This window comes from Chelonia mydas, chromosome 13 (genome assembly GCF_015237465.2).
Source record: "Chelonia mydas isolate rCheMyd1 chromosome 13, rCheMyd1.pri.v2, whole genome shotgun sequence".
NCBI lineage: Eukaryota > Metazoa > Chordata > Testudines > Cheloniidae > Chelonia > Chelonia mydas.
In genome coordinates, this window is record NC_051253.2 from 30,366,939 (window position 1) to 30,380,728 (window position 13,790).

Sequence of the window (13,790 nt, forward strand, 5' to 3'; positions counted from 1 at the left end):
GGAGGGGTGCTGTGCTCCAGGTGGCCTCAGTTGCCAAGGAGACGCACTGCAGCGCTCTCCCCTAGCCATCCTTCCCTCGTTGCCCCAGGTTCGCACCCAGGTGCGGAGCCAGGGAGGCACTGAGGCCTTAAGAACCAAGCCAGGCCAAGGAGCCAGGCGGGGATGGCAACACGCAGCCACGATCTCGGAGCCTGGTGGGGATGGTGGCACCTGGCCACCATGGGCTGGCGGCTCAGCCTCTGCTCCGCAGCCAGGGCTAGGTTCCAAGGAGGGTTCCTGCCAGCGCCGCGGCGAGCTGGGGTGAGGGGGTGTCACACCCAGCCCTGGCCCCATAGTGGGACTGGCCCTGCTAGGCCATAACCCCAGCCCAGCCCGGCCCTGCTCTGGGACGGGTCGGGCCTGGCACGAGCCAGCCCCGGGGCCGTCGAGGGAAGAAGAGCTGCTGCTCACGCAGCCCCGCCCCCCGGTTCCCTTTCCCCTCAGCGCCGCCGCCATCTTGTTTGTAGTTCTGAGACCTGCCGCAGCTCTGCGCCTGTGCAGGAGCCCCGGGCTCTTGGCCGCGCAGTGCGCAGGCGCGCTCCGGACTCTCACATGCTGGTGCCAGCGCCGGAGCTGCCGCTCTCCCTGCGAGCCCGGTAAGAGCCTGGAGGGGCTCTCCGGCGGGGCCCGGCGCAGAGCGCCCCCTTCCCGCCTACGGGCGGGGCGGGGGCTCTTGCGGGCCCTGGTCCCCTGAGCCCGGGCAGGGCGCTGGGCTCTCCCCGCCCGCTGTGCTCGGGGCGGCGGGCAGCCCCTGCCCGCGCTGGGGTGGGCACCGGGCACCGGGCGAGGGATGGTCCCTTCCCCAGGCGGCGCGAAGCCGAAGGGCGGGACGCGATTCCGGGGAAAGGGAGCCGCGACTGGGGAACTGCCCTGGGGCGCCCCGGCGGCCCCCTGGAGCAGCCAGCCGGGGGCAGCCGAGCAAGCGGCGGGGATGCGGGTAGCTCTCCGCGCCCTCTGTCGTTCAGGACCAGTCTGCGCTGGGAGCTTGCGCTGGTATGGTCGTGTCGCAGGCGTGGGGGGAGGCCATAGACCGCCCAGACCGCGTTAGGTCCACGGGAAAATTCTTCACCGCCCGCGGAGCTGGAGTGCTCTGCTGACGGCAGGGCCGCTTCCTTTGGCATAGCGTCTACACTGAGGCTGCGCCGCCCTAAGGTCTCCTGTGTAGCCGCTGTACGCTGATGGGAGTGAGCTCTCCTGCTGGCATAATTAAACCGCCCCCAGGCAGTGGCGGTGGGACAGTGTCCCCCTCTGACATCGCGTTGTCCACACTGGCGCTTTTGTCTGTGAAGCTTATGCCTGGGGGGTGGAGGGGTGTTTTTTCACACCCCTGACCAACAAAAGTGCTCGTGTCAACAAAGCCTTTAACGCTACAGTGGTGCTGCTGCTGCAACTCCTTAGTATTTTAACTATAGACGTACCCTCTCATACCTTAACGAAAGTTATCTAGTACTCAGGCAAATGGATTGTAATGCAGGCTTCTGGTGAATTTCTTCAACCTCTTGTTCAGCTCTTTGGATTGTTTAATGGTGTGGGTTGACTTTTTGGCACTCCCCCCCCCCCCCCCCCCCCCCCCCAACTCAAGCTCCCAAAAGATCTAAGGTTTCAAACTTCTAGTATTCCAGTTCTCAGGACTTCATCTCTATCAACACTGATTCCTGGAACTTTCAAAAGTGAGCAGAAAATCTTAATTAGAAATAGAGTAAGTTGTAATAGGGTTCCTTTATCCCTGCCTGAGTTGTAAATAATGGGCTCAGATAAAAATCTTAACCCCACTCTTATAGGGGAATAGCCTGTAAATTTGGTAACCTGATGCTATAAATGTTGGCTTCTGCATCACCTGTGTTAAGTAACTGGATACTTGCAGAAAGGATTCTTTCCCAGTTTTCTAGCTCCCTAAACCAGAGAAGCAATGCAGTGCCGGAAACTTTGAAGGAATGATATTTAACCCCAGGCTGCCAGAAATCTGCCAGCCTGGGACTGATGGGGGGGGGGGGGGAAGGGGGAAGACAGTCAAGAAGTGAGGTCCAGGGCCCAAATGTCTGAGAAGTCTAGTCTCATCCCTGGCTGCTTGTATTGGGAGGGTGCTCCAGTTCCTACCAGGATGTTATGCCTGATCCTGGGCTTCATGTTGTGAAAAGCCTCTGCTCACCTCTCCTTGCTGAAAAGGAGAGAAGCCAGATGTCTTCTCCATTAGCCAGACCTGATTGTTTAGGCAGGGCTGATTTTTACTACACCTTCCCCATCTTCTGTTATTTTGGGGTGTGCTCCAGCGCTTGCATCTGTTGCTACTCAAGGTTTTTGCAGGTAGCAGAATGAAATTGACATGACAGAACACTGAGCAGTAATACAATTGTCAGATTTCACTCTCCTGCTGCTGAGGAGTAAGCATTGGCACTGTCTGTCTGCAAATTTAGCACAACCTTGCTGTCTCATTCCTAAGGTTTTCTTTGCAAACAGAAGGGCTAGAAACATGAAAGGGTAGGTTCTGCCTGAATTACGTTTTTAGCTCCTCCTGCTACTCGCCCCTAAGTGGTTTTCATGTCATGTTTTTAGTAAATAATCTCTTTATATTCCCATTTTTAAAAAGTATATTTTAAGGCTGTGGTCTCAATCTGGTTTACAGATGTATGTGTTTTATTCATTGAAATCATCCATGATTGTTATGGAAGCCTTCGTGGTGCTGGGGAAAACTACGGCATAGATAAACCTTAGTCACTGATGTATTGATGTTTTTTGTGGGTTTTTTTTTTTTTTCTTGATCACTCTGACTTCATTGAAGGTCAGCTGCAAATTTAAAAAAAAAATCAAATGGCTTTAAAATATTGTGCTGAGAGCCTCTGATAAAGATAGGAAGGAATTCAGCACATCAGGAGTATGCAAAGTCTGCCTAAATGTAATTGTTTTTGGGAGATGAAAACAAGATATTCCTTAAATCAGTGACATTTTGTCTAGGGGTGAGTGGGGAGAGGAGTTGGTTGTGACAATTTTTTCCTGATTTGCAGCTTCATTTGGCTCTGTGCCTACATTTACCTGATATTAATGTAAGGCAGAATGAGTTATTCAAAAATATTGTGGTTGTTAATTTAGCTGCTTTTGGGACCATATTAAACATTCTCCTAAAATTCTGTGCTGCAAGAGCCCTACTGACAGTTGGTCTTGTTGCACAGGTTGAGAAGTTGCATTGCCATGGAAGAGACTTATGTTCTAGTGCTTGGTCCAATATCTCCCCACTCAAGTTAGCAGCAGGTCTGAGAGCACAGTATGATTAGGCCTTGTTGAGGAGGGAGCCCAAAGCCTGTAGGAGAGTGATCCATCTTACTGTGGATTAGAAGAGGTTTGAGAGGGTGTGACTGAATGCAGCCTGTATTCACCCTGTACACACTTCTGTAATATACTTTGCACAAAGTATGCCTTGTAAGGTATAATTGGAAAACTCGTAATTCACTGGTCAATAATATCATGGTGAAATGTGTGTGGCATCATTGTATGTAAAGTTATGAATTTTATGTAAAGTGGTGTTGGTGAGGTATGTTTAAACTCATGAAGCAACAATTAGACAAAACAGGCCTTAAACAAAGGGATGTGGGTTTATGTCAAGTTAACAGAGTCCTCGGACAATGAAAGGGAAAAGGCAGGGGACAAAGAAGATGTGCATTTTGGCAAACAGGAGTGTGGAAAAAATAGCCTGGGACTCTTCACCAGGAGATTTCATGCCAGCTGGCCCTCAGCTGGAAAGAACTTTTACGTAGAAATAACTCTCAAGAGCTTTCAGAGTAGCAGCCGTGTTTGTCTGTATCCGCAAAAAGAAAAGGAGGACTTGTGGCGCCTTAGAGACAAACACATTTATTTGAGTATAAGCTTTTGTGAGCTACAGCTCACTTCATCCCACGAAAGCTTATGCTCAAACAAATTTTTTCGTCTCTAAGGTGCCACAAGTCCTCCTTTTCTTTTCTCAAGAGCTTGCATTTCAAATGGGGAAATGAGCTATAAAGGTGAGGGGCAAACACCCCAAAAGACTCCCCCCCCTTTGCCTCTAAGAAGACAAAAAAAAATCAACTGTTGGACTTTGTGGGAGAGGTCCTGACCAATAAGGCTGGTCAGTAATGCTGACAGGCGCATATGGGTAAGAACTTTGCCTTAGATCAAGCCTAATTTGTTAAGTTTTAGCATCAGAAAGGATTTGTTGGTTTTTTGTAACCATTTCTAACTGTAATGTCTACACTTGAATGCATTTAAAATCATATTTTCTTTTGTTAATAAACTTTTTTTGTTTAATCAAATCCAGTGTGTTTATAAGTTAAACTGTTTGGGTAACTCTATTTAAGATGACAGATGTTGTACCCTTAGAGGGACAATGGACCTCATGTATCTGGGATGGCCAGGAGAGAGCTGGATGGCGCAGCATACACGTTTTGGGGGAAAATTCGGGACTGGGAGTGTGTTGGGCAAATAGTAACCAAGGCTGATGGGAGCCAGGGTGTGGCTAGTGTTTTCTGACAGGCTGCAGAGATCAGAGGTTCTGGACCAGGGCTGTGGCTGCACACAGACATTCGGGGAGTGAATTACATGTTGGCAGGCTTTTTGTGAGCAATTTGGAGGAGAACTACAACAGCAAAGCTTAAATAAACATCTTATTAAGAAACACTGTAAAGCACCCCAGGTTGCAGGGCAGGTGGTTACACAGCACCTCACTGGTGTGGATTGCACCCTGGAAGGTCTCGGGGAAGGCGGGGGGGAAATCATGTTTGGGAAGCACAGCTGGGTTGCAGTGGGGTGTGAGAGGATGGGTGGATTATACTGGGGGAAACTTACCGTTGTGAGAGAATTGGCACTTCCCCCTGCCATCCTTTTGACCTTTGTCTGCCCTGTAAAGACATCCAGCACCCTCTCCCTCACTGACTTAAGAGTTAAGGGCCCCACTGCCTCAGTGCTCTGTCTGCCCTCCTCCCTGTTGAAGTCTGGTGTCCTCCCAACCCAAGAGAGTGCAAATTGTGCAACAGCATGTTTTTTGTTTTGTCCTAATGTGCACAGCTCATGAGGAGAGACTGGTGGGTGAAAGTACTAGGGCTCTGCACAGGGACACTTGGGAACTTGATTGTTTCTAGGGAAGGCACAGCAGGGAGTGGTGGCAGAGACCGATGGGTTATGGGAGTGTGACTGGGCAAACAGTTGAAATGAGATTTCAATAAAATAAAAAGTGGGATTTCAATAGAGTCATTGGGAGGCTCTCTCCAGAAAACTAGAGCTTTTCTGGTGAACTAGGTTATGGGTTACACAGTACAGGGTTGGGAAGCGGGAGGAAGCTCTAGGCTGGGAACAAAATAAGTGTTCATCTTTGTAACAGAGGCACTGGAGCTGGCTGTCTGCTGTGTGTCATAGCCCTATTTGTATTCCTCATGGAACTTTGCACGTAAACTGAGATCATTTTTCATTATTAACAAAAGCTGTTTGATTCATGTTTTTTACTCACAGGTCACCTTTAAAACTCCTCCAGTGGATCTCTAAATAGCTCGTATTTAACGTTAGTCATCTTTTTAGATGGAAAACATACCTGTACATTTAGATTTAAAGGGGCTCCGTCAAGTAGGTCCCATAATTAGTTTTTTTTTAAAGTAGAACTGAATATTAGAATTTTTCACAAAATTATTTTAAAAAGACAGTTTGGGTTCTTTTTCAATTTAAACATTCCCCCACTACATCTTCAATCAAAACATTGCAGCCATGTGGTAGTACATGAGAATCAGAAAATGAAATTGACTACACCTAAAATATAATGCATCTGTTTTAATTGCGCTGTTAAGTGCAAAAAGTACACAATAAAATTGTTGAAAAGTAGATTGTTAAAATTTTCAGCTTTAATAACTGACACTGTGAATTTTCAATTTTAGTTATTCAGTATCCCTTTAAATCATAGCTATCTCCTAGATTATCACAGTTGTGTCTTTTTAAAACAGTAAAAGCTGAGTACTTAGTGAGCTCGTTTCTATAGCTTTATTCAGTGCTGACATTGTAACCTTCCATAACCACAGCTTATCTTCTCATAATCTGGCAGCAGTGTATTCTGTAGACTGTGTTTGTAAAGTGTATGCTATACCTGGGATTGGGGAGTAGCTCTGGATGTATTTGGACTGTCTGCAGGACAGCTGTCTTGGCCCAGCATAACTGATGTAGTGAAGGAGGAAGGTGAGAGGTTTTATCCTTCTGCTGTTCTAACTGCATTATTGGACATTCCTGTAATGGAGGCCTTGGTTCATCTTGACGCCTCTGTTTTTAACTTGGCAGCTGGAATGCTATCCAGAGTTGTTTGCTTGTAGCTAGATAAGCAAATGAAAACCTGTACAATGTTCTCAATAAATGACTGACTGGTCCTTGGGCTCCAGCATTGGATTATTCAAGCTCTACAGACAAAGGCTCTCGCTGGATTAAACCCACATAAATGACTCATACTGAAATTTTATACTTTGTGGTAGCAGAACCTAGTTTGGTTTTTGAATATAAATATTGGTGTCTCATCATCACACTTTAATTGACATTGATAATATTGCCTCAGCATCAGTATTGAACTGATTCCAAGGAGCTTTATTCTAAGACTGAATGTGATCACATGGGGCTATGAGACTAGTTTCGGGAGACAGGGTGTCATTGTGTCCCACTCCAAATGAGATATTCGAGTATTTGGGGCAGTTGTCAGACATTGTGAGGATAACGTAATTTGGGCCTGATGCAGGAATTATTGGGTGACATTCTCAGACCTGTGCATGCTATTCAGGACACCGGTGTAGGTGATCATAATGGTCCCCATGAGCCTAAAAATCTGAGTTTAAAAAAGTAGTTGGAACTTTAATAATAGTTCATAACGTACCTTCAATATACAGTTTGACTTCAGTAATTGATATAGCCCCATTTGAAGTAATTGTCAAAAACATGCTGAGTCAGACAGAGATAGGAAACTTGTGTCATCTGGCACTCATCCTGACACTTGGGAAGTGCTGTTCAGTGTTTACATTGGGTTTTTGTAGATTGCAGACTTGTGTTCCTTAGCTTAGGTGTTACCGTTAGACAACTAAGATTGCATATAAATACGGTGTTTAATTTTTCAGTAACCTGATTGTCCATGGCACTTGCCTGAGAACAGTTACAAGTCTGTGCCTTGGGACAGACCCTGCTCAATTTCACATTTTGAATCTGTTTGTTTATTGTGGAGAAGCATCCTCAGTCTGGAAGTATACATGTGTACAATCTCCTCTTTCCCAAGCTGTTGCTTCCTTCTTTACACTCTGCATTCTGATGTGTACTGGCTGGCTTGAGCTTTCTTTCACTTGTGGGCACACATTTGCGTATCTGAGGTCAAACAGAATCTGGAGTGATCTCAGGACTTATCTCCTCAGAGTAGCTTAAGAGGCTTTACAGAAAATAGCACTGCATTATTTCTGCCTTGGCAGTGACCTGGTAGGCTGTCCCTTGGCCTCCGCGTTTTCACTGCCATGGAGGTCTGGGGCCAAGAGAGATTGAGTTAGTCTGCTTGGAAATAGTTCTGCCATCCTTCCAAACTGGGGCCTTGTCTACACTCCAGAGTTTTTTCACCAAAAGGCAGCTTTTGGCAATGAAACAGTGGAGGTGTACACACTGCAATGCCACTTTTGGCAACAAAAGTCATAGGGCTTTTTACGCAAAAGTTTTGTCGCTGAAGTGCCAGTGTAGACATTTTATCACTCTCATTGGCCTCCAGAAGGTGTCCCACAATGCCCATCCTGACCACTCTGGTCAGCAGTTTCAACTCTGCTGCCCTGAAGCCAGGTAAGCAACTGTCCATGCCTCCTCCTTTAAAGCCAGGGGAATTTTTAAAATTCCACTTCCTGTTTGCTTGGTGTGGAGAGCTCACATCGCATCTTCCCAGTTGACCATGGCGGCTCCATGCAGCAAACGCTCTCCCACTTGGACCAATGTGCAGCTGCTGGATGTGCTCAGTATTTGGGGAGAGGAGGCTGTGCGGTCCCAGCTGTACCCTAGCTGCAGGAATGTCGATACCTACGGGCAGATTTCTCAAAGCTTGTGTGAAAAGGGCTGTGATCGGTACCCACTGCAGTTCAGAGCAGAGATCAAGGAGCTGAGGCAGGCGTACCAGAAGGCGAGGGAGGCAAACCATCGCTCTGGAGCTACGCCCCAGATCTGCCATTTTTATAAAGTTGGACGCTATCCTTGGTGGCAACTCTGCTGCAAAGAGCCCTGTGGATACTTCGGCAGGGCTGGAGCCAGGGGAAAGTGGATCTAACCCAGAGGACGAAGTCATTAACAAAGAGGTGGAGGCAGATGACGAGGTGGAGCCCAAGCTGGGGTCACCCAGTGGTGTGTCCATTCAGGAGCTGTTCTCCACTCCAGAGGTGTCTAGCCAATCTTGGCAGAGCAAGAAGCAGGAGAGAGGAGACCCCTAGTAAGTAATTTTGCTTTGTGAAGTGCAGAGGTGGGTTGAGGGCATAGAAATGTACAACAGTGGCTGTGTTTTTGTGTGCTGGACATTTCCTTGTGCAGCTAAGCAGTATAGTGGAGCAGAGTGTTGAGGCACACCGAGATTTTTATGGGAATCCTCCAGAGAGATCTTTAGGAAACTTTCCGGGGGGGACTCTCCAATCCTCTGCTAAATGTTCCTTGGCAGAGCTGCTTTGTTCTTTTTCCCCCATTGAAGGAAACTTTCCCGCACCATTCTGCAATCGTTTGCGCAGGGACCAAAGCAGGGGGACTGGGGAGCAGTATAGGGACTGGGGTGGAAGCTGCAAGTGTGTAGTAATCCTTGCTTCCCTGCTTACCCTCAAGAGTGAGATATCTGCTACAATGACCCCTGCCTGTGGAAAAGAATTGGAAAATTTAGATTCTTGTCCCTAGTCCACTGCACCGCAATCTTTTCATATTGATTTTCTCCCCATGTACAATATCCCTCACCCTGGGGTAAACTCACCATGCTTGGGGTATTTCCCAGCATGTGTGCTTGTCAAAGATCAGAGAGAAAGTGATTGGTATGTTACTAGAGGTGTATTTTACTGTACTGTTTCAATGCTGTGTGTGTACTTAACAATCATGCTTCTGTGTATTGTTCCTTGTGCTGCTTCAGATGTGGCCTTCAGAGGCACGCAGTACACACTGGTGGAGGTGCCTCTGCCAGATAAGAGAGTGCCCAAGATGGAGCAAGGAAGACATATTCCAGGAGGTGATCAGTGCTCAGATGCAGAAAACAGGGAATGCAGACAGAGGAGGGAAGTTGAAAGGCAGGTGCAGAAAAAAAAGTGAGACCTACGCTAGGGAAGCAATGAAGAGGATGTTTAAAGTTATGGAGAGGCAAACTGAGATGATACAGTCCCTCATAACCCTCCAGACTGAGCAGATGCGTGCATACTCACCTTCCCTTTCAGCACATTCAAAACTGTTTGCGATGCCCTCCCCAAATTCCACCTGAGGTCCTTTCTGCTGTCTGGGATGTCTTGCTTTCCTGGTCACTCCACCCCCAAGGACACCTTTTCAAATGATAGCTGGACTTACACACAGCTCTGAAAGTCAACCTTGCCCTGGTACCTTCTTCCTCCGCCCCGCAATTGTGTGCGTGCAATAAAAGCAAAGTTTTTTGAATGTTTTTTGAATAACTCTTTATTTCCTGCAAATTTTGATAGCAGATGGCAGCAACAAATAAACAAGAAGTTAAATCACTTACATCGAATCCTAGGCCACAAAATCACAAGTGCTTCCTTGGAAAACTTGATTTCATTAAGTACTAGTCCAGAGCATAGCAATATACGTTACTGGTTCTCATCTTCAAAGCCTCCCTGTTTCAAATTGGCCCCCCTTTGTGCCCCTCTAATAGCCCTGGTATCTGGCTGCTCGAAAGCTGCAGGCAAGTGTTCTGCCTCAGCAGTCTGAGCAAACTTTTCACCCTTTCCTTCACAAATATTGTGCAGTGTGCAGCACACAGCTATGGCCATGGGAATATTATCCTCATTGAGGTCTAACTTGCCATAAAGGCATTGCTAACGTGCCTTTAATCTGCCAAACACACATTCCACTGTCATCCTGCACCTGCTCAGCCTCTTGTTGAACCGCTCCTTACTGCTATCTGTGTTTCCCATGAAAGGCTTCATGAGCCGTGGCATTAGGGAGTACTCCAGGTCTTCCAGAATCACTATGGGCATTTCAAAGTCCCCTACTGTAATCTTCTGGTCTGGAAAGAAAGCCCCTGCTTGCAGCTTTCTATACAGGCTGGTGTTCCTAAAGATACATGCATCATGCACCTTTCCGGACCACCCCGCACTGATTTCAGTGAAACGCCTGAAGTGATCCACAAGTGCCTGCAACACCATGGAGCAGTATCCCTTCCTACTGATGTATTCTGTCGCAAGATTGTCTGGTGCCACAATTGGAATAAGCATGCCATCTATCGCCCCTCTGCAGTTAGGGAAACCCAATAGCCATCCACTATTTCATGCACATTGCCAAAAGTCACGGACCTTCGCAGCAGGTTGCAATTAATGGCTCTGCATACTTTTGTTAACGCAGCCCCAGTGGTCGACTTCCTGACTCCAAACTGATTTGTGACCAACTGGTAGCAGTCCAGAGTCACCAGCTTCCACACGGCAATTGCCATGCAATTCTCCACTGAGAGGGCAGCTCTCACTTGGGTGTCCCTGTGCCACAGGGTTGGGGCGCGCTCAGTACACAGTCCCAGGAAGGTGGCTTTCCTCATCAGAAAGTTGTGCAGCCACTGCTCATCTCAGACCTGCATAACAATGTGATCCCACCACTCAGGGCTAGTTTCCTGAGCCCAAAAGCGACAGTCCACCACGTTCAGCTGTTGCATGAATGCCAAAAGTAATCTAATGTTGCTCCTATCTATGTCAGCACATGATGCAACTGTGAATCCTGTTGAGTTTGGAATGTCACAATTAACTACACTGCCATTCACGATGTGCTACTGACAGCTAGCAGAGCATTGGAGAGCAGTGCAGGATCCATTCTTTCAGACACAGGTGGCGGGGCGAGCAGAAAACAAAAGGACATTGAAAAATGCCACGAACTGAAGATGGAAGCACATGGAATGCTGGAATGGAGGGGGGGAAAAATGCCTCATGGGACATTGAGCCCAGACCCATGATGAGCTGCTATCCGCTTCGCCTTCCCACAAGACCTAGCAGCAGAAGGTGGAGAGCTGAACTGTGGGATAGCTACCCACAGTGCATTGCTCTCACTGTCGATGCGACTGCCCCAAGTGTGCATGTACTATGCTGACAGAGGAAGACAGTGTGAACATGCAATAATTTTCTTTCAGCACATTTTGATCAGTGTAGACATGGCCTTAGTGATTTTGAAAATATCTCTTGTGCTCTACCTGCTTCACTCCAAACAGTTCCCTGCAGGCTGAACTGAATGTGTTTGTTGCATTTCCCCTAGTGGCTGAGGGAAGCAGCTAATCTGTCCTTGTTCTGCTGCACTTTCCAGTAGGCAATTGTTAGCAGTTGCCTGTACTGCTACGCCCTAGATGTGATATGAGAGCCATTCACCAATCAGTGTAGACTGAGAGTAAGTGGCTGATTGCTGTGTTCATGGAGTAAGCCCTGTGGCGGTGACATTCAGAAGAGGAAAGGAAAGATACGAAAACTGACAGTGGACCAGGCCATGTCTTCCTTTGAACTCTTGCCAGGCCCATGATTGCTGCTACTCCACAGTGGCGGGATATCCACTGGGAGAAGTGCTTGGATGCTAGGGCTTGTCTAAACTACAAAGTTATAACTACCTAAGTCGACTTAGTTTTGCCTCCGTCCACACTTAGTTTAACTAAACTAATTCCAGTTTTGTGTGTGGACTTTTGTATCTGTTTAAAACTGTACGTTTTCAGGCTCAAGCTTTAATCAATGTAATCCCAGTTTTAAGACAATAAAAGTGTCTACATACAAAGTTGCACTGATTTAACTAACTCAGTATTAAAATCACACCTGTATTAGCACAACTTGGTGCGTAGATGAGGCATGAGTGTGTAATTACTCTGACTTTTGTGAACGCATCCTGGACGTATTGATTGTCTTGAATTAAAGAAACACAATCAACTTAAAAATCACACTCTTTTCTGAAAAACTGTACCCATTTTTGTTACAACTGATGCCCGAGTTTCCTATAACTGAAGAAGATTAGACAATGAAAAATGTCTTTCATTTTGTTATAAATTTTGTGCATGTATTACACTGTGTACGGCCAGTTTCACTTTCTCCTGGATAGTAATTTTCACCTTTAGTTTACATGGTTGTCTTACACAGCAACAGGAGAGAGAAAAATATTCTTAAAAATAAAACAATGTAATTGTAAAACCATAGATTCTGGCAGCAGGACTCAGACAAGTGAAGTACCTGAAACTATTTTGAATTGACTGGGTTTAAATTGATATCCTTGTAAAATGCAACAAAAATAGTGAAGTTACTGACTGCTAAACAGACTTATGGGCAGTATTCTTGGAAACTTCAGTATTGACTCAACAGCTGTCTTGTCATAAGTTACACAGTGAAAGCTGTTCTGTGTAGTTAGGTCTTTCTGATTGTGTCTGTGCAGAAATAAAATCGGAGGCTTCTGCTTCTAACAGTGGCTTTTGACTACACTAGATTTAGTGTGCTGTTATTTAGCCAATAAAGTTTATTTTTCATTTTGTGTAGGTGTTTTGTGTTTTTGAATAGTAGGTAGAGGAAAATTTTTGATTCATGTTTGGCTGAAATCGATACAATATTTTCATCCAGAAGAAATTTGTAGGATTTGTTTGTTTTTTATTTGAATTTAAAGATTGTTACCTGCAGAGGAGAAGTCTTAAATCAGCAGGCCAGTACTAATGGTGATCTGCAGAAGAGGGAAATGAATGTATCCTTATTGTTTTAGGATGTATAAAGGTAGCTTGAAAGTTCTGTTTTTTCCTAACTGCTTGTTTTTATACTAGAAAGTCTTATTTAGGCTACAAGACTGTATGGTGGCTGGAAAACTATTGCAATGGTGATACCACAAGGATAAAACAAGTGTAAGCTGAGCAATTGAGAGGAATGGCTTTTTCACAATCCTGTAGCATCATGCTGTATTTTGCAATGACTCAATAGACTTGGTCCTTGCCAGTACATGGGAATGACCGCATTAATATTGTATGCAGTGTTGTGACCGTGTTGGTTCCAGGATACTAGAGAGACTGGGTGGGTGAGGTAATATTTTTTTATTGGACCAGCTTCCGTTGGTGAGAGACAAGCTTTCGAGCTTACGCAGAAGCTCAGAAGCTTTGTCTCTGTCACCAGCAGAAGTTGGTCCAATAAAAGATACTACCTCATACACCTCTCTCTAGCATCAACATTAGTGCTCTGATATTACATTAATAAGCACCAGGAAATACTGTAGAATTCCTAGCCTGGTCTGCAAAGATCTGTCTGGCCACAGGATGCTGGTTACTGCTGATGGTTTCCAGTTGCTAAACTGCCTTGAAGAAAGTGAAAATCCATGAATACCATACCTATATAAGCAACTGCTGTAGCTGTCACAGAAGTGTTATAAGATAAGAAATGGGAGGGGAGGTGTCCACAGGAGACTTACTCCATTAAATGTCCCCTCTCTGACAGTGTGTCTGTCTAAAATTGTGAACACCATTTTGTATTGCAGCTTCCATCTTGGATTGTAACCTTCATTGTGACCTTCATTTCATAGTGTAACCTTTGTGATGGGCTAGAACATCAGTTTACTATTCAAGACATGGC

At 46.1% G+C, this 13,790-nt stretch overlaps 1 protein-coding gene across 4 annotated transcripts in view; it reads left to right on the plus strand.

Annotated features, from left to right (window-relative positions):
• The first annotated feature begins 465 nt into the window (after positions 1–465).
• The window catches only part of NDRG3 (NDRG family member 3), a 124,500-nt gene continuing 111,175 nt past the window's right edge, over positions 466–13,790 (plus strand). The window contains exon 1 of one of the 4 annotated variants that reach the window (XM_043526805.1): positions 466–635. In XM_043526805.1, coding sequence (XP_043382740.1) covers positions 592–635 — 44 coding nt within the window. In that variant the 5' untranslated portion in view covers positions 466–591. Of the gene's footprint in view, positions 636–916; positions 1,033–13,790 lie in introns of those variants that run through there. The other 3 variants (XM_037915664.2, XM_043526804.1, XM_037915663.2) reach the window with 3 other exon arrangements.